This window comes from Choloepus didactylus, chromosome 1, assembly GCF_015220235.1.
Source record: "Choloepus didactylus isolate mChoDid1 chromosome 1, mChoDid1.pri, whole genome shotgun sequence".
Classification (NCBI taxonomy): Eukaryota; Metazoa; Chordata; class Mammalia; order Pilosa; family Megalonychidae; genus Choloepus; species Choloepus didactylus.
The window spans coordinates 95,201,404-95,223,392 of NC_051307.1; the positions used below are offsets into that span (position 1 = coordinate 95,201,404).

Below are 21,989 nucleotides of genomic sequence, written 5' to 3' on the forward strand. Positions count from 1 at the left end.
CTTCATCTAAGTCTCCTTCCTTATCTGTATAGGGGAGTAAGATAATTTAACTCATGCTTTATATAGGAAGGGCTGAAAAATGAGGCATCATGGTATATTGGAAAGGACATGTACTTAGGGAAGAGATTCTTGAATATGAATTCTAAGCACTGCCATTTATTAGTTAAGTCATCTTGGGCAAGCAATTTTACTTAAGCCTTATAGTGGGACTAGTAACACCTTCATGTTTTCTTTTGTCTTAAAAATGATAATATACTTAACATAGCTGCTAAATAGTATTCAGCAATTAGTAATTTTATTATTAATAATCCTATATAATCTAGAAAACTGCATAAGAGTTTGTATTTCTTACAAAATTAAGATATCTCAAAAGCAATGCAATATAGATATTTTAACACATAAGTGGCATCATTTTATAACATCTCGTATTTTACATGTGAATATTTAGCAAATACTTCAAAATAGCTTATGCTGGGGTCATGCTGTAAAGTGATTTTTGGGGCTTTTTAGATAATTTTACAATTTTCTTCCAGTATGTTTATGTTTGGCAACAACCTACTATATTTAGTGTAACAGCTATATTATATACTTCAAAGTGTTTACATACATAATTCCAAAACCCACAGAAGAAATTTTGATTAGGTTGCCTAATGGCTAGTGAATTCAATTTAGAAATCACACAATATCTCAAACTGTTTCAATAATTTGTTCCAATTTATTTGTAAAATAATTTTTTTCTTTCAGAATTCAAGACACATTCAACATTATGGATTTTACAGTAAAGTTTATTAGCTGTTCTCCTCTTTCTCATAAATGGAATGGATAATGTTGATAATTCTTTACAAACTAGTGCTCATTTGTTTAAGAAACTGTAATGATATGAGGAGGTTGTCAAAACCATATATTTAATAAACAACTTCAAAAAGCAATGGGAAGCTAAACAGTATTACTAAGATAAAGGACCAGAGAAATTGATTTCTGAAGTCGTTTCTACCTTTTACTAAAATTTTTTTTATAATTGCTCAACACCAAGATCTGTCCAGAGCATCTGTATGAGATGAAGGGTGTGTAGCCTGAGGGGAAAACACACATCTAAGTGTTTTTTTTTTTTTTTTTTTTTGCCTGTTTTCTTACCAATGAAAGGAGGAGAGCTGGAAAGAAAGGCAGAAGACCAAAACCAAACCCCCAAACAAGAACAACAACAAAAAAACAGGAACCATTAGAAAACTTTTATAGAAAAGAGGAGAACATGTCCATACTTTTACTTGTGGTCTAATTTCCCCCAAAGGTTTCTCCCCACAACCACCATACCCCTGTTTTTCAGCTCACATGATTAAGGAAGATAAAGTCTAATCAATTAATATTTAATTTAAAAACTAAACAAAAAGTTAGGAGTAGGTGGCAAAAGAAAAAATATATTTTAAATATATATATGTGTGTGTTTGCAACTATGTAAAGAAAATAATTCCCATAGTTACAGAGCTTAAAGAAAGTTTTATATATATTTATATATATATATATATATACTTTATAACAAAATAGGCAGTTATTGTGGGTAAACTATTCATTAGAATCTGACCCCTAAGAATACATTTAGAGTTTTGGACTATGAATTGGACTCCTTTTCCATTGCCATAATGATTATGATGTCACTATACAGTGATGTCTGTTTTGTCTTTATTTATGACTAAAATTTTCTCAACATTATGTGTAAAAGGTAAGCTCCCCTAGCACCTAAACATGGCCTTAATTCAGAAAATGTGATGATTATTTCTAAAAACTTCTGTAAACTATAATAGTGTTGCACAAGTAGATTAAAAATACTTGAACACTGCTATTCCTAGCAAATGTATTGGGGGAAAAAACCTCAAACAATAAAAGACTTTTAAGAACTCTACGAAAAATGAATAACCCTTGTGAAATTATGAAAGTTAATTCAGACATTAATTTTGAAATCAAGAACATGTATTTTCCTTTTTTGTCTATAATGAAATATTTGCTTTGATAACAGAAGTCAATTCAGAAAAGGACGTGAGCTAACACATTGGCCAAACCATACTATTCAAGTTAAGCGTGCATAGTTGCTCGAAGTTTACTAAATCACTGATTAAGACCACTTTTCTTTCATTTATATTGAAAAAAGAATGTATATAAAGCTTTTCTGAAAATCTCTTAAAGTTACTTTCCCTTAAACATTAAGGAAATTTTACCACAATCTCCCCGTCTCCCCAAATCCTTAATAGCTGGTCAGACCATTCCATCTTCAGTTTTGAAAAATGGCCACAAACCAATAGTAACATAAAATAATACAGATGATGCAACTTGAAGGAGACATTAGATGTCAAAAATAAGCATAACTGTAGACCATGATGAGTGAGATATGACTCAACAAGGAAGGAGTATTGAAGACAGTCTCCAGAAAGAAAGGGCAAAGAAGTGTAAAATAAAGGAAATGAGACTATGGAAAAGAGAAACAGAGAATTATCAGTCCTCATAACTTTTCTTTTGCCGGAACCCAGATGTAAGGACCAGACTGTTCTTCTATGATCTGCTTCACTTGGTTGTAAATGTCTTCCAGCGTATCTCCTTGAACAATAGCTGTAATGACAGAAACAAAATCAGAAACTTCAATTAACTGAATATCTTTGTAATTACAATGATCTGTGATAACAGAAGCTAAATCTTAGCAACAGTTACTCTCCAGGGAGAGTCACCATTTATGTATTTACGCATTGTTTGCTTAGCAAAAACTCCTCATTAATTGTCCTATATGTAAAATATGAATGGTGATTTTTACTTTGTTTTGTTTATTATCTGAGCATGTATCAGTTTTACTTTTTTAAATTATGTACTTCCATAACTTCCCTAATTCCTCCATAACTGAATACAGAAAAAAGAGAATGGGTACCGTACTACAATGTGACAAAATGGCTACCTTTTTGTTTTATTATTTGGGGTGGGTTTTAGAGGAAAACAGTTGATTAAGGATTGTATGATGTTAATTTTTTTCAGTATGCTAGCAATTCTCACTGTAGTGTAAGTGAACTGAGATATACAAACTGGCTTTTTAGTGGCTAGAGACTATTAAAGTCAATGTTTGGTGATTTATTTGCTGCCTGAAATAATGTATGCATAAAAAAATGGTAACAATTACTAACAAGTTATCTTTGGGGATAGCTGTAGCCCCAGAGGTCTATAAGGAAGTCAGGATGAGTTAATAAAACAAAAAGTCAAAAAAAAGTCCTGACAGTACTAAGCATGAATAACTTTTTAAGAAAATAAGAAAAAAAAAAATTACATTTAAATGAAAGAATTCAGAATTATAAGTCAAATAAATCCTCTATTAAACTAAAAAAAAAAAAAGATCAGACATTTTGGAAAAGCCTTATAGATAAGGATTTCCATGTTCTCAAAAACATTGCATAAAATATATGCATGCATAATCAGGTGGGTATATGTGTATATAAAGAGGGCTTAGAACATTTGCAACTAAGAATGCTTCAGTAATCAAAAATTGTAAATATTGCAAAGTCATGGTACTAGCTCTGTGAGAATTCACATTTTGAGCTAAATAAAGAAACACCTTAATTCCTCTGAACACAGTTCATTTGACAAACACTTAGTTCACCAGTTTGGCATCTTGATGCACTCCAACAGAACAAAATAGAAAATCACAGTATTTCATAGTTTAGGCTGACAACTGCATTGAATGATTTATCTTAGAGGGAAAGAGTTACTCAGCAATCAGTCTAGAAAACATATACCTTTTGCTTACTTTGAAAATCATTAATGGAATGGTTAGTGAAACAGAATTTTCCTTGTTTGGGAACCAGAAAAGCAAAAGGCTACAGACACTTCAACCAAGTGATCAACGTTAATTTCCCAGTAATCATACCAACTGACATCATGGAACTCCTTAAATACAAGGAGAAAGATACAACAGCACTTCTTTGGTATTTGCCAAAAATGCATAATCTAAATCTAATCATGAGGAAACAGACACATCCAAATTGAGGGAGGGACATTCCACAAAACAACTGGCTTTTAAACTTATTACATTCAAAGTATTATGCTACAATCACCATCATCCATTATCAAAACTTTCTCATCATCTCAAATAGAAACTGTATATTTTAAGACTTAATGCCCTTTATCCTACCTGCACCCTATCCCATGGTAACCTGTATTCTGGTCTCTGACTCCATGAGTTTGCTTATTTGAATAATTTCACAATAATGAGCTCATACAATATGTATCCTTTTGTGTCTGGCTTTTTTATTCAACATGATGTCTTCAAGGTTCATCTGTGTTGTTGCATGTATCAGAACTTCATTCCTTTTTAAGGCTGAATAATATTCCATTGTGCATATATACCAGATTTTGTTTATCCATTTGTTGATGGACTCTTGGGTTACTTCCATCTTTTGGCAATTCTGAATAACGCCACTGTGAATATTAGTGTGGAATTATCTGTTGGAGTCCCTGCCTTCGATTCTTTTGGGTATGTATCTAGAAGTGGGATTGCCAGGTCATATGGTAATTCTATACTTAACTTTCTGAGGAATTGCCAAAATGTCTTCCACAGTGGCTGTACCATTTTAAAATGCCATCAGCAATGAATGAGTGTTCCTATTTTCTCCATATCCTCTACAACACTTGTAATCTTCTGTTTTTTTTTTTTTTTAATGGTAGCCATTGTATTAGATGTGAAATAGTATCTTATTGTGGTTGTGATTTGCATTTCCTGATAGTTAATGAAGTTGAGTAACTTTTCATGTGCTTTTTGTTCATTTATATATCTTTGGAGAAATGTCTTTTGCCCATTTTTAAATTGGGTTATTTGTTTTTTTGTTGTTCACTTGAAGGATTTCTTTATATATTCTGGATATTAAACCCTTATCGGATATGTGGTTTCCAAACATTTTCTCCCATTGTGTAGGTTGTCATTTTACTTTCATGATGAAGTCCTTTGAAGCTCAAATGTTTTTAATTTTGATGAGGTCCCATTTATCTATTTTTTCTTTTGTTGCTGTGTTTTGGGTATAAAGTATAAGAAATCATTGCCTAATATAAGGTCCTAAGGATCTTTCCCTCCATTTTCTTCTAGGAGGTCAATAGTTCTGGTTTTATATTTAGGTCTTTCATTTTGAGTTGCTTTTGCATATGGTGTGAGGTAGGGGTCCACATTCATTCTTTTGCAAATGGAGATCCAGTTTTCCCAGCACCATCTGTTGAAGAAACCATTCTTTCCCAATTGAGTGGTCTTTGCCCCCTTGTCAAAAATCAACTGGCCATAAATGTGAGTGATTTCTGAGCTCTCAATTTGATTCCATTGGTCTATATGTCTATCCTTATGCTAGTTCCATGCCATTTTGATTACTGTGGCTTTGTAGTAAGTTTTAAGATTGGGAAGTGTGACTCCACCAACTTCATTCTTCCTTTTTTGAGACGGTATTGGCTATTCAGAGCCTCACCCTTTCATATAAATTTTTTTAAATTTTATTTTGAAATAAATTCAAACTTACAGGAACAGTTGCAAAAGCAATACAAACCCCATACACAGAACTCTAGAATACCCCGACCCCCCTCCCCTGAAACCCCGATCCACCAACTTAAATATCCTGTCACACCGCTTCTCTTTCCCTCCCTATCATCCATCATCTATTGCTCTGTCTTCTGAACATATGAGAGCAAGCTGCACATATCCTTGAACAAACAATATAATTCATATATACATTTCCCATGAACAAGAACATTCTTTTATGCAATCCCATTAAGTACAGCTAAGAAGTTCAAGAAATTCAACATTGATACAAAGCTTACATTCCATATTCTTTTTTTTCCTTTCTTATGTCCCAACTGTGTCCCTTTGAGCCTCCTCTCCAACCTCAGATCCCATCCAGCATCATCCTTGGCATTTATTTGTCATTATCTCTATTTAGACTGTCTTTCTTTTTTTTTTTTTTTCAATTGTGGAAACATATATACCGCCTAAATCTTCCCATTCCACCCCCTCCCTAGCATTCCATTAGTGGGATTAATCACATTTAGAATGTTGCAATGCTATCACCTTCCCATCATCCATTACTAGAAATTTCCCTTCACCCCTAACAGAAACCCTACACTCATTTCTTCACTCCCCATTGCCCCTTCCCCCACTTCTTGTAACCCATACTCTACTTTTCATCTCTATGGTCATATTCTCTGATACTTTCTTTGTATTTACCATGGGGCTTAATTTTAACCTCTTAAATCTGTAACAATCTTGTTTTTCTTTGATACTAACTTAACTTCAATAGGACACAAAAACTATGTTCCTATACTCCTCCATCCCCCCACCTTTATGTAGTTCTTGTCAAAATTACATATTTTACATTCAGTCCAAAACCACTGATTTATCATTACCATTTATGTATTCTAGATCCTGTAGGAAATAAATAGTGGAGTTACACATAAAAAATACAGTAGTATTGGTATTTATATTTACCATGTGATCTTTACTGGGAATCTTTATTTCTTCATGTGGTTTCAGTCAATTGTTTAGTGTCCCTTCCTTTCTGCCTGCTCAATTCCCTTTAGCATTTCTTATAGGATTGATTACTGGTGATGAAGTCCCTCAGCTTTTGATCATCTGGGAATGTTTTCATCTCCCCCTCATTTTTACCCTTCAGTTGTTTGTGAATTTTCTAAGTCTCTGATGGTTATTGACTTCTATTTGTATTCCACTGTGGTCAGAGAATGTGCTTTGAATAAATTCAATTTTTAAAAAAAATTTATTGAGGCTTGTTTTATGTCCCAGCTAAATGGTCTATTCTGGAGAAAGATCTGTGGTCACTAAAGAAGCATGTGTGTCCTGGTGATTTGAGATGTAATGTTCTATATATGTCTGTTAAATTTCTCCATATATCTCTCTCCTTTCTTTGTTTCTCTGTCGGTAAGGCTCACTTTAGTAACTGAAGTAGGGCAGGTCTTTTATTAGCAAAATCTCTCAGCATTTGTTTGTGAAAAATTTAAGCTCTCCCTCAAATCTGAAGGAGAGTTTTGCTGGATAAAGTATTCTTGGTTGGAAATTTCTCTCTCGGAATTTTAAATATGTCATGCCACTGCCTTCTCACCTCCATGGTGGCCGCTGAGTAGTCACTACTTAGTCTTATGTTGTTTCCTTTGTATGTGGTGAATTGCTTTTCTCTTGCTGCTTTCAACTTGCTCCTTCTCTTCAGTCTTTGAGAGTCTGATCAGAATATGTCTTGGAGTGGGTTTATTTGGATTTACTCTATTTGGAGTTTGCTGGGCATTTATGCTTTGTGTATTTATATTGTGTAGAAGGTTTGGGAAGTCTTCCCCAACAATTTCTTTGAATATTCTTTCTAGACCTTTACCCTTCTCTTCCCCTTCTGGGACACCAATGAGTCTTAAATTTGGATGTTTTATTTTATCTATCGTATCCCTGAGATCCATTTTATTTTTTCCATTTTTCCCCCATTCTTTCTTTTCTTCTTTCATTTTCCATTCTGTGGTCCTTAAGGATGCTGAGTCATTGTTCAACTTCCTCTATTCTTGTATTATGAGTATCCAGAGTCTTTTTAATTTGGCCAAGTTTCTTTGATTTCCATAAGATCTTCTATTTTTTTTAATTTACTCTTGCAATTTTTTCTTTATGCTCTTCTAGGATCTTCTTTATGTCCTTTACATCCTTGTGTCATGCTCTCGTTTGTCCTTAATTCTTTAATTGCGCCAAGTACTGTGTCTCTTCTGATCTTTTGATTTGGGTGCCTTGGGTTCTCCATATCGTCTGGTTTTATCATATGGTTTAAGATTTTCTGTTGTTTTTGGCCTCTTGGCATTTGCTTTACTTGATAGGGTTCTTTCTGGATATAAAAAATATCGATCTCTAATTTGTCTGATCTACGGCTTGGTGGCATACACTTTCTCTAACTAACCAGCAGATGGCATCCGCGAGTCTCCTATTCCCCTCAAGTCAGTTCTCCCCAACTTTGTCTCTGTGGTGTGTGGGGATCTGATTCTTGTGGGGTTCAACTGGTGCACTAAGTTTGGGTGTGTTGTTCATGCTGTCCGCCCTGAATGTGGGGCGTGTGGGTGGTTGGGGATGCAGGGGAGCTTTAATAATCAAACCTCCCAGGTGTTCCCGGAGGTTTAAGGCTGTTGCAAGAGTCTAAGCCTTCATTTCAGTCTTGCCTCAAGATTGTCTCTGCTGCTGACCTACAAGTCTCCAGCATTTGTGTAGGATCCCTGGGATTTCTGAGCGGGTCCCCCCTCACAGCTGTGCTCTTCCAGGACCTCTGCCGAGGGAAGGCTGTGCCATGTCACAAGTGTGCGCCGGCCTGCCAGGGAAACCCTGGGCCACCGGGCCATGAAGGGGCGCTCCCAGCCCGATGCAAAGATGGCTGAATGGGGTGTGTTAATCTCCCCCTCCTCACACAGCTCTGCCTTCCCAGCTCCGGGACAACCAGCTGCAGGTGCACCAAAGGCCACTGTCCATGGCTGATATTGTGGCATGTGCGCGGTGCTGCGGAAAAAACTCCCCATCACACTGGGTTTCTTGGCGTGGCTCTGGGCTATGGGTCAGGGCCGGGCAGGAGCATCCCCTGCCCGCTGGGGAGATGGCTGCAAGGGGCGTGGTTTCTTTCTCCTTTTGGCTCCCCTCTGCACCCCTGGCCCTGAGAAAATCAACAGCAGGCTATCCTCCATGCCAGATACCGAGACATTGGCACAGTCTGCTCCTGCTGTGCGTCACTGTGCGGTTCTCACCATCTTAACTGCAGCCGCTCCCAGATTTTTTAAATTTTTTTCTATTTTTTCCTCTGTTATTGATTTCTAGCTTCATTCCACTGTGGTTGGAGTGAATGATTTTTGAATTTATTAAGACTTGTTTTGTGGCCCAAAATATGGATGGTCTGTACTGAAGAATAATTCATGTGCACTCAAGAAGAACATGTATCCTGTTGTTGTTGGATGGTAGTGTATTTTTCTCCAAGTTTATCTTGGTTGGTGTTATCTGGGCTTCCTGGATGTGCATATTATGATTTTTGCTAAGTTTGAGAAGTTTTCTGTCATAATTTCTTTAAATATTCCTTCTGTCCCTTTCTTTCTTTCTTCTCTTTCTGGGACTGCTGTAATGCATATATTGGTACACTTGATGGTTGTATTAGTTAGGGTTCTCTAGGGAAACAGAACCAATAGGAGATATCTGTAAATATGAGATTTTACAAAAATGTCTCATGCAACTATTGGGGTGCACGAGTCCAAATTCCATAGGGCAGGATGCACGATTCCAAATTCTGTAGGGCAGGCAGCAAGCTGGCAATTCTGATGAACTCCCCAGGAGAGTCTGGCTGACTGAAGAAGTGCAAGTCCTCTCTCTTCTCCCTTAAAATTCTTCAACTGACTGGATTAAATCCAGCTGACTGAATTCTCTCATTGCAAAAGACACATCCTTTGTTGATGTAATCAGCCACGGATGCAATCAATTGACTGGTAATTTAATAAACTAACCTTCTGGTTTATTACCAGCTACAAATGTCCTTGCAGTAATGATTAGGGCAGTGCTTCCTTGTCCAGATAAATGGGCACCATCACCTGGCCAATTTGACACATGAACCTAACCATCACAATGGTATACCAGAGGTCTCTTAGTATATTTTCACTTTTTCTAATTCTTTTTTCTTTCTATTCCCCAGCCTGACTCATTTCAATCTTCCAGTTTGCTGATTCTTTTTTCTGCCAGATCCAATCTGCTGTTGCAACTCTCTTGGGAACTTTTCATTTCAGTCATTATAGTCTTCAACTCCAGTAGTTCTATTTGGTTTCTTTTTAAAATTTCTATCTTTTTACTAAGATTCTCATATTGCTCACTCACTGTTTTCCTGATATCCTTTAGTTCTTTTTTTTTGTTTTCCTTCATCTCTTTGAGCCTTTTTAAGATCAATTCTTTGTTTGGTATGTCACATTCTGGCATTCTTTGCTGATGTTTTGGGGGCTTTTATCTTCCTCCTCTGGATGGGCAATCATTTCCTATTTCTTTGTCTTGTACTCTTGTTGCTCACTGTACATTTTAATATTTTAAAATGTTAACTCTGGTATTTATTCTTTGAGTTGTCTGTTTCTTGAGCTTGCAACCAGCTAGTGATATGACAGAGATTTTCTTTAATGTCAGCCCTACTATAGGAACGTCCACCTAAGTATAATACAAAGTGCAGGGTTCTCCTTGTCTTTTTTGGGCCTATGACATGTCCTGGGCTTGTGCTTGCTAGTGGCTCAGGAGGTCCCCTGTTTACAGCAGCTTGAATGCCCCCTCTACTTCAGGAGAGAGAGACCATCTCCCTGTCTTGGGTGTTCCACTCTGCAGGATTTAAAGCAGGTAAGCCTTGCCCCTGGCCATCTACCTCGATTATTTCTTATACTGCTTTTGTTGTCTCAAGGTGCTTTTGCCTGGAAGACAAATTCTGAGAGGGGGAGGGCACTCTGGAGAGGAGTTTCCCAAGTGTCTTTGTGCCAGAACAAGGCCAAGGATCCATAAAGGGGATGAGGGAGGGGTCAGGAAGGTTGCTAGAAGTTTCTTCCACAGCTTCCCAAAGCTATGCTTTCTTGACCTGCCAGCAAATGTAGCCCTTCAAGTGTCCTCTGCAGCTCTGAGGAAGAATACCATTTTGAAGTATTCTCTGTAGGCTCTGTCCAGCTGGGGTTAGAACACTGGCCACCCTTAGAGTCCAGCACCAGTGATCCCAAGTAGCTCATCAGAAGTCATTATCACCAATTGGCTGTGTCCACCCCAGAGCTGGGGAAGTAGGTTTTTATGTCCCTTTCTGGTACCAGCAAGTTATGCCATGGGCTGGACCCAACTGTGGCCTGCTGCTGAGAGTAGGGGGTGAGTGCCGGTATCTGCCATGCTGAGAGAGCAATTTACTATTTACCATCATTTACCAGCCTCTTCTTCCAGCCCTTGCCTGGATGCTACACGACATTCTACTGGACTGCAGAGTTTCAAAATAGGTGTTTCAGAAAGTTCCTGTCTGTTAACAGCTGTTTCGTTGGATGAACTGAATCCTGGAGTTTCCTACTCTGCCATCTTTCCACAACCCTTCCCCTTCTTTTCACTTTTTAAATAAACCATATTTTAGAATGTATCAAAATTATAACGGATAAGATAGAAGTCAGAATACAACAGAAAAAACCAGGTCTGAATCTATTTTCTTTTGGCTGAGTAGGAATTATATTCCTGTACATGTTGCCCTAATCAACAACCTAAGAAACACTGAATTTTAAGATTCATCACCATTGTTTAGTCTAAATGAACTTCCCACGGGACAAAACCACTAATCTTAAGGTTTTATTCTCACTTACAATGATAGTACTAGTTACTATTAGCAGATATGGGCATAGTTCAAAATCATTTAAATGTGTTTTTGTTCATGTGGCTTCAAAGCAAAATTCTATCATAAAGGGCACTATCACACATGATGCCAACCTGTAAAATGTTCAGTAAACTCTTGTTCCAGTTTCATGGCTCTCTCAAATGTCTTTCTGGCTTGTTCTTCTGTTAGACGCTTATTCATTTCCCTATGCAAATAAATTGAGAAATTAGTAATTACTACATTATACTTTTTGAAAAAAAACGAGGGAGAGAAGACACATAAAGCATAAAAATGCAAAAAGTGGAGCTCTCTTGAGAATATGAATGTCATTAAAAACTAAATTCTGCCACTAAACATGTTGCTTTATATGTGGAATGTGATGGGTTTCAATGCATCTTTGCACTGGTTCAAAGCAGCTCCCAAATGTAGGCATTGTGAATTTATGACTTTTTTTTAAAAAGTTGGGTTACAATTTATTTGGCAAATATTTATAGAGGAACTTTGATGCGCTGGGGCCTGGGAGAACAGGGTCAGTGGCAGCTTCACAATGAACTCTAATACATGGTGACAAACCATTCAAGCAACACAGACAGACACAAAGTGTTGTGGAAGCAGAGAGGAGGAAACAATTGGTTCTGCCCAACAGAGTTTTTTTTCCTTTTCTTTTTTTCTGACAGTTTTGACTTTGATGAAAGTTTCATATTAAAATATGATTTCTAGATCTAACTACAAGCTTTTAGGGAACAAAGAGACATAGGAACATATTAAACAAACACCATGAGAATGCAATCAGCATGTTGCACATACAATGCACAAAGATATAATTTGTAACAAGGACAAAAAAAGATAGGAGGACAGGGTATAGGAACAGAGTATGTTCCTGTATGCTATTGCAGTCAAGCTGGTTTCTAATCAAATATGATTGTTATAGATTTAGGATGTTAAATTTTAACTCATGGCAACCAAAAAGAACATACACAAAAATATATTCAGAAAGAAATAAGAAGGGTGTCAGACAATACAATACAAACAAGCCAAATAAATATGTAAGTAGGCATTAATGGAAGAATTGAGAGTCAAAAAAGGTGTAAGACTTAGGAACACAAAATAGCAAAAAGGCAAAAAAAAAAAAAAAAAGAAAAAAAAAAGTCCTGCATTGTCAGTAGTTATTTTAAATGAAAATGGAGTAAGTAAACTCTCCAGTCAAAAGGCAAAACAGATAAAAAAGCATGATCCACCAATATGCTGTTTTATATAAGAAACCCAACTTATATTCAAAGACATAAGTAGGTTGAAAGTGAGAGGACGGGAAAAAATATACCATGCAAGTAGTAACCAAAAGAGAGCTTGGGTAGCTATACTAAACTATTTGATAAAATAGACTTTAAGTGGAAAACTATTATGATCATTATATACTGATAAAAGGGTCAATTCAAAAGAAGACATAACAATTATAAATATATATGAATCTAACAGCAGAGCCCCAAAATATATGAAGCAAATATTGAGAGGCTGGAAGGAAGAAATAGATGGTTCTATATCAATAGTAGGAGACTGCAATACATCACTTTCAGTAATGGATAGAACATCTAGACAGAAGATCAATAAGGAAATAGAAGACTTGAATAATACTTTGAATCAGCCAGACCCAATAGACACATATAGAACACTTTACCCAAGAGAATACACATTCTTCTCTAGTGTACATTGATCATTCTCCAGAATAGACCATATATTAGGTCACAAAACAAGTCTCAATAAATTAAATACTGAAATCCTACAGTGTATCTTCTCCAATCACAACAGAACAAAGCTAGAAATCATTAGCAGAGGGAGAAATGTAAAATCCGTAAGTATGTGGAAATTAAACAATGTACTCTTAAGCAATTAATGGGTCAAAGAGGACATCACAAGTGAAATTAGGAAATATCCTGAGACAAATGAAGAAGAAACACAACACACCAAAACTTATGGAATGCAGAAAAGGCAGTGCTGAGAGGAAAATGTACAACTCTAAATGCTTACATTAAAAAAGAAGATGGATTTCAAATCAGAGACCTAACCTTAAAACTGGAGGAGCTAGTAAAATAAGAGCAAATTGAACCCAGAGTAAAAAGAAAGAAATAACAAAGATTAGAGAGGAGATAAATCAATGAAACCAAAAGTTGATCCTTTGAAAATATCAATAAAATTGACAAAACTTTAGCTAGACTGACAAAGAAAAAAACAGAGAGGACACAACTAAATGAAATCAGAAATGAAAGGAGGGACATTACTACCAACACTACAGAATTAAAAATGATAATAAGAGGAAACAATGAACAACTACACCAACAAATTAACTTACATGAAAGACATTTCCTAGAAAACACATACACTATCTACACTGACTCAAGAAGAAACAGAAGATTTCATATACTCATTAATAAAAAGACAGCCCCCCAAAATGGACAAAGATTTTAATAGAAGATATACAATGGCCAATAAGCACATGAAACATCATTGGCCCTCAGGAAATTGCAAATCAAAACCAATGAAATATCACTTCACATCCATTAGGATGTGTATAATCAAAAGGAAAGATAAGTGTTGGTGAAGGTGTGCAAAAACTGAACTCTCCACAAATGAATGTCAATGTTGCAAGGTGTTGAGAATGGGATGGTATTGGGAGAAAAATACAATCAATGCAAACTACAGTCTATAGTTAACAGTACCATTGTAATATGCCTCCACTACTTGTAACAAAGTCAATATACCAAAGGTAAATGTCTATAAGAGGGGGATATAAAGGAAGCATACGGGATTCTTGGTGGTGGTGGTGTTGTCTGAACTTTTCAATGTATTTTATTTTACTTTTTCTTTTGTCCCCCCCCCCCCCTTTTTTGTGGAAGAAATGGAATGTCTACATATAGATTGTGGTGGGGAATGCATAACTATGTGATTATACCAGGAATTAATTGTTTACTTAGAATGGATTGTATGGTGTGTGAATAAAACTGTTTAAAAAATAAACAGATAGATACAAGTGCTGGAGAAAATGTGGAGGGAGGGATGTCCTAATCACTGCTGGTGGGGAAGTAGAATGGTACAGCCCATCTGGAGGGGAGTGTGGTGGTTCCACAGGATGCTAAGTATGGGGTTGCCATATGGTCCTGCAACCCCATTATTGGGTATATACTTGGAAGAACTGAGAGCAGTTACATGAATGGACATTACACACTGGTGTTTATGGTGGCAGTATTCACAATTTGCAATGGATGGAGGTGGCCTAAGGGTACATCGAGTGATGAATGGAATGGTGAACTGTGGTGTATACATACAATGGAATATTGTACAGTGGCAAGAAGAAATGAAGTTGTGAGGTATGCAACTAGGTAAATGAACCTTGAGGACAGTACATTATAAGAAATAAGCCAGAAATGAAAAGACAGACATTATAATGCCTCACTAATACAGACTAACTATAATGTGAAAACTCTGTGAGAATTCAATCTGAGAGCATACTTATCAGGGGAATGCTTATTGTAATCGTTCCTGGATTGTAAGCTCTTACAGCAGTCACCTCTATCCCTGAGTTGTAATGGTTATTTCTAGAATCTGAGATGCTGAGCTCTTGTGTATAACCTGGTCAGTCCCTGGAACTTCAGGAATCTGTGTGACACCTGAGACTCAAAGCCAGAGTTCAGTAGCCATGAATGTCAACATTACCCCATACAGCAGATGTTAAAAAAGCTGAAAAAGAGATCAGACTTTAATTAGTGATATAACTGAAATGGCCTTGGTTAGGACTAAGGTAAATCAGACTAAAAGGTAGAGGATGATATTGACTGTGTTTTAAAACTTTAACTTCTGTGTGAGACCAAAGGTAGAGATGTTTATTTGGTGGAAAATCCTTATTTTCTGTAGCATGTTATATAATTTAACTTGTATGATCAGTTTATTCAAACACCATAATTACATGGAAACTTGAACAGGGAGTGAGATCTGGTTTGTTTGTATAGGTTAGTGTGAAGCCCCAGTACATCCCAGAGTAATTTGGGCAGAAGATAAAGAAGTATTTGAAAAGCTCCCTTGAGGGACTGGAGAAAAATGTGGAAATATTAAATTTACCCACTTGGGGAATTCCTTATATTCTCGCAAACACTGGGGACTACCAATTTAGTAGGCTGAGCCCTTGATCTTGGGGCTTGCCCTTATGAAGCTTGTTACTGCAAAGGGGAGGCTAAGCCTACTTAAAATTATGCCTAAGTGTCACTCCCAGCGAACCTCTTTTGCTGCTCAGACGTGGCCTCTCTAAGACAACTTGGCAGGTGGACTTGCCACCTTCCCTGCCATGTGAGGCATGACTCCCAGGGGTGTAGATCTCCCTGGCAGTGTGAGATGTTACTCCCGGGGATGGATCTGGACCTGGCATCATGGGATTGAGAAAGCATTCTTTATCAAAAGGGGAAGAGAGATGAAGCAAAGTGGAGTTTCAGGGCTGTAAGATTTCAGGTGTCGTCAAGGGGTCATTGTGGAGATTATTCTTGTGCATTGTATAAATGTTCCATTTTGGTTTTTAGTGTGGGTAGTGGCTAGGGGGAAATGCCTGGAGCTGTTGGGCTGCAACCCAGTAGCCTTGTTTCTTGTGGATGAGTGTGTAGCTGTGTGGTTTATACAGTGTGACCATGTGATTGTAGAGGACCTTGTGGCTCACACTCCCTTTGTCCAGTGTGTGGACAGATAAGTAGAGAAATGGGGAAAAAAAAGTGAACAAATGGTAGGGGGTTTGGGATGTGGGTTGTCTTTTTCGGTGTTCTTTTTGGCTTTTGTTTTTGTTCCTATTTTTATTTTTGCTTTGTTTTTTGGAGTAATGAATATTTCAGAGGTTGAACGTGGTGATGAATGCGCAGCTGTGTGATGGTGCTGTGTACAGTTGATTGTGCACTTTGAATGTTGTGTGGTGTGTGACTATATCTTAATTGCAAGGAAAAGAAAACTGGACTCTCCATACATTGGTTGTGGGAATACAAATTAGTGCAGTCACTTTGGGAAACAGCCTATAAGTTCCTCAAAAGGTTAAACAAAGAGGTACCATAAACAGACATAGACACACACACACACACGCCCTAGCAATTCCTTTCCTAGGTAAATAGTAAAGAGAAGCGAAAACATATACCCCCACACAAAAACGTGTATGGGAATGTTCATAGCAGCAGTATTCATTATAGCCCCAAAGTGGAAACAACATAAATGTCCATTAACTGATGAACAAACAATGGAATATTATTTGGCCATAAAAAGTACTGAAGTACTGATACATTGTACAACATGGTTGAATCTTGAAAACATTTTGCTAAGTGAAAAAAGCCAGTCACAAAAGGTCACATATTGTGTGAGTCTATTTATATTAAATGTCCTGGAAATTTCATTTTCTAACCACTGTTACTGGAAGATAGAAACATTATTTTTGTACATGACCTTGTATCTAGAAGCTTTGCTAAACCATTGTTAAAATCCTAATAATTTATCTGTAGATTCTTTTGTATTTTCTATACACATAATCAAGTAGTATGTGAATAAATGAATTTTACACTTCCTTTTAATCCCCTTATCATCTACTGAACTTATTTCATTAACTGTGATCCTTAGTACAATCTGGAACAGAAGTGGTGATAGCAAGAATCCTTGCTTTGTGTTCAACATCAGGGGGAAAGCTTTCCCCGTTAAGTATGATGTTTGCTTTGTTTCTCTTCTACTCCTAGTTTGCTAAATGCTTTTGTTGTAAAAGGATGTCAATTTAATCAAATCCTTTGTTTATTAAAATGATCATCTGAATTTTTACCTATCATATGTTAATGTGGTACACTAAATTGATTGATTTTAAGTGTTAACTAGCCTTGCATTCCCAGAATAAACACTACTTGGTTGCTACCTTTTATGTTTTTAAAAAATGCGCTGTTGGATTCAATATTCTGGGTAAGGATTTTTGCATCTATATTCATTGATTAAGACTGGCCTGCCATTTTCACTTACTGTAATGACTTTGTCAGGTTTTGGTGTCACTTTAATGACCAAAAAATTCGTTGGAAAAATCCTCCCCCTTTTTATTCTGTGGAAGAATTTGTGTAAGACTTGAATTACTTAACTTTTGGTAGAATTCAGCAAGTCATTTCGGTGTAGTGTTTTATTTGTGAGAAGACTTTTTTTGACAGTTCAATTTCTTTAATATGTACAGGACTATTTAGATTTTTCTATTTTTTTAAATTTCTTTTTCTATTTCTTAACATTTCACTGAAGTTTTTTTGAAGTTTAACTTTTAAACAGAGAACATCAATATCGTAAGTGTACAGCTTGCTGAAATTTTACCAGTGTACACTTATCCATTTACTCAGCATCTTTGATACAGAACATTGCCAGCACCCCAGAATCTGGGTGTCCTCATTCCAGTCACTAACCCCACTCTCAAAGGGTAATCTCTAATTGATTATCTATATGCAATGACTTATTTTGGCTGTTCCTGAACTTCACATAAATAGACTCATTAGCATATGCATACTTTTGTGTCTTTTTTTTTTTCCCAATTCAAATTACGCTTATAAGATTCTTCCATACTTTGGTTTACAGCTGGAGACTGTCCATTCTTATTATGTAGAATATTTCATGGCATGAGGATATCATAATTAATCTATTCTGTTAATGGTTATTTGGATAATTTCTAGTTTTTGGCTATTCTGAATAGTTTCTCTGTCAGCAATCCAGTACAAGCTTGTGGTGACCATATGTAAGCACATCTTTTGAGTACATATTTAGGAATGGGATTGCTGGGGCATATTTTTATTTATGCCAGATTTAGGAGATAATACAAATAATTTTCCAATGTGGATATTCACATTCTTCCCAGTGTTATGAGCTTCAGTTATTCCACATTCTTGTCAAATCTTGGTATTTTCTGTCTTTTTCATTTTGGCCATTCTAGTGTGTGGATAGTAGCACATACCACTGTGGCTTTAACTTGTATTTCCATAACTGAGCACCACATCAAATCTTTATTGGCCTTTTTGAAATTTTCTTTTGTGAGGTGTCCATGTCCTTTGCAAATTTTTCTACTGGGTTGCTTCTGTTACCTTTTTAATGTCTACTGGATAGGTAGTGATGTCGCCTTTTCATTCCTGATATTGACTATTTATGCCCATTTTTCTTACCATTCTGATTGATTTGTCAATTTTGTTAGTCTTTTTCAAAGAAAAAACTTTTGGCTTTGTGGATCCTCTCTACCATATGTTTATTACTTTCTATTTCATTAATTTAGCTTTCCTACCCTATATGAGTTTAAATGATTGATCTTTTTCCAACTTCTCAATATCTTTAGTTTTCAACATTTCTTTCCTAATATACATATTTAAGGCTGTGTGCATTTTCCTTCCACAAAGCTACATCCCCCAAATTTATTTATTTATTTGGCAATTTTATTACTATTAAAAACATTTATTAATTTACACACCATGATTTTGTCTTTTACCCATTCAGATGTATAATACTTAATATTCTTAACATAAGGGGATTTTTCTAGTTATCTTTTAATTATTGATTTTTAATTTAATTCCACTGTAGCCAGAGAATATTTGTTTTCAATCATTTGAAATTCATAGTCCAGCATACAAACAGTTTTGGCAAAGGGTCCACGTGTACTTGAAATCAATGTGTATTTTGCAAATGCTGAGTATAGTAACTACGTTTATGTTGTTCTATATCCTGACTTTTTGTTTGTTTTCTTATTCTACTATTTACTGACAGGTATATTGAATTCTCCCACTAGGTTTAATTATCTTTTTTTCTCTATAGTTGTCAGTTTTTGCTTTATCTATCTTGAGACTATGCTACCTGTGCATACAAATGAACAAATATTATACCCTCCTGGTAGAGCAAACCTTTTATTTTTATGAAATGCCCCTCTTTATCTCTAGTAATACTTCTTGTCTTAAAATATACTTGGATAGTAATATAGAATCAGGTTACTTTTTCTCTATTCTCTTACTTTCAACCTTTCCATATCTTTGTATTCATGGTATCATGAAAGCAACATACAGTTTACTTTTTTGTTAATCCATTACTATAGGCTTTTTCTTTTAATTGAACTGTTTAGTCTAACACTTAATTACTGAAATGTGTGCATTCGATTTATATTGCCTTAATATCTGCAACCTATTAGCCCCAACTGTTCTGCTTCTTTTCCCCCTTTCCTATCTTTTCTTAGTTTTTTTTTTTATTCCAGTTTTTTTTGCCCCCTATTAGGTAAGTAATTATACATTCTTTTATTCTTTTAATGGTTACCCTAGAGCTGTACTTTACCAAATTAGCAGCCACTAGCCATATATGGATATTTAAACTTAAAGTCCTAAATGCTTTTTAACAGTTTAGTAATAATAACTGATGATAAAGATAGCTAATATTACACAGTGCTTATTTAATCCTCAAAACACTCCCACAAGGTGGATATACTATTATTACCCCCAATTTTACATATAATTACACTGAAATATGGGGGAATAAATTACTCGAGTTAATAAGTGACAGAGACTGGATTTTTACTCAGAGGTTGTGTCTCAAGCATTTATACTTACATGATATTTTCCATGGATTTGGGTTTAATAAAAATGGAGATTGGAAAAAGTTGTGCAATCTGTAATCTCTTTATGGCATTTCCAGACACATCGAGAATACAGTGTTTACCCTAAAAGAGGAGGAATAAAGGGGGAAAAAAAACCCACATGAACTAAGTCTTTTAAATTATATCATAAATACATTTACTACAGGTGCAAAACCTGGATTATGATATGTCTTTTCCTGTTCACCTTAAAAAAACTTGTCATTTCTCTTAGCAAATTTTAGGAGGGTATTACAAATATAACTACAAATAATTAATACCATTCCCAAACAAACATTACTTTTAAAAGGGAATGAAAATATAGTTCCTGTACTCCTAGCTTTCATAGACCAATAATCTGTCGAAATGGATTTTGGCAACCAAAATAGGTTTCCTATCTTTATTTTGCTAAGAAAGGGAATTAAAAAGACAAATGTTTACAAACTACCATCTCATCATAACAATCATTTCATAAAAGAATATATGATCAAAAAGTAAAAAGGAAAATATCTTAGAATAAAGGAAAATATTTCAAATTGATAAATTTAAATTTATAAAAAGTTACTACCACTATTCTATCCTATTTCTCATTTCGTGGTGTATTAATGCAACATTACCACACATTGGCTTTGGGAACTTAAGTTCTGGATTAAAATGTCAACTTCTCTAACATGCTTAAATTATTGACAAAAGTCATTTAAAAATTTCAATACAGATGAGCATTCCCACATTAAATAGGGCAGTACTTAGAATTTATCAAACAGAATATGCTTACCATAAGATATTTTACATCAGATCTTTTCCCATAATACATTTTCTAATTTAAGGGGTTGAGTTCACTTCAAGTAATAATAATCCCAATTTAGTAACCATATTTAAATATTTAATATTGTATAATACTTCAAACATACAGAAAGTAGAGAAAATAGATACCCAGGTAACAACCACCAAATTTTAGCAGATACTAATACTTTACATGATTGCTTAAAAATTTTAAAAACTGGTTATTTGAAATGATATTCAAAAAGATGCAAAAATAGTAGAGAGAATTCCCATATACCTATCATGCAGACATTGAAATATTAACATTCTATCATGTTTGCTTTATTTTCTCACTCTATATTTGTACATAATAGTTTGTGTAAATTACATAAATAATGCTCTTTTACGCCATTAATTCCTAAAAGCTATGGCACCTCTTAGATAACCACAGCATAATTTCAGTTGATCATTTATTGTCCTTTATTGAAAAAGAAAAAAAAAAAAATCCTGGTCCAGGATCCAATCCAGGAGCACACACTGCATTTAGTTGCAATGTCTATCTTTAATTTCCATCAATCTGCAACAGTTCCTCAGTCTATGTCTTTCGTGGTCTTGACATTTTTGAAGAGTACGGAGCATTTATTTTGTAGAATATGCCTCTACCTGGGTTCTTCTAACGTTTCCTATCAGATTCACGTTACACAGTTTGGTAGGCATACCACAGAAGTGATGATGTGTCCTCAGTCCGTGATATATCAGGAGGCATCTAATATCTATCCCATTACTGGTGATGTTAATTTTAATCATTTATAATTGTTGTAGGTTTCTTCACTGTAAAGTCACTATTTTTCCCTCTGAAACTAAGTATTTTGGGGAGATACACTGACACTATGTAAATACCCTGTTTCTCACCAAATTTTCACCATCAATTTTAGCATACACTGATGATCTTGCCTGAAACAGTTATTACCATAGTGGTGACAAGAGAGATTTTCTAATTTCATCATTCCTTCTAATTTACTAGTTGATATTCTAATAGAACATAAAGCTTTCTCTTCTACTAATTTATTTTTTTGCTCCTATATTTAGTTATATCAATATTAACTCCTGGATTATCTTATTCTATGTACTATGAACAGTTAATATCATTATTTTGATATTCAAATTATTCCAGACTTGGTCACTGGAGGCCCTACAGGTTGGTTTCTGCATCGTTTGACATATTCTCA

General features: G+C 35.4%; 1 protein-coding gene across 20 annotated transcripts in view; it reads right to left on the minus strand.

Annotated features, from left to right (window-relative positions):
* Positions 1 to 1,058: 1,058 nt before the first annotated feature.
* Positions 1,059 to 21,989, minus strand: part of DLG1 (discs large MAGUK scaffold protein 1) — a 369,115-nt gene continuing 348,184 nt past the window's right edge. For all 20 annotated transcript variants that reach the window (XM_037837795.1, XM_037837800.1, XM_037837787.1 and 17 more), the window contains 3 exons: positions 19,976 to 20,085; positions 11,486 to 11,577; positions 1,059 to 2,598 (listed from right to left, as the gene is read on the minus strand). In XM_037837795.1, coding sequence (XP_037693723.1) covers positions 2,492 to 2,598; positions 11,486 to 11,577; positions 19,976 to 20,085 — 309 coding nt within the window. In that variant the 3' untranslated portion in view covers positions 1,059 to 2,491. The remainder of the gene's footprint in view (positions 2,599 to 11,485; positions 11,578 to 19,975; positions 20,086 to 21,989) is intronic.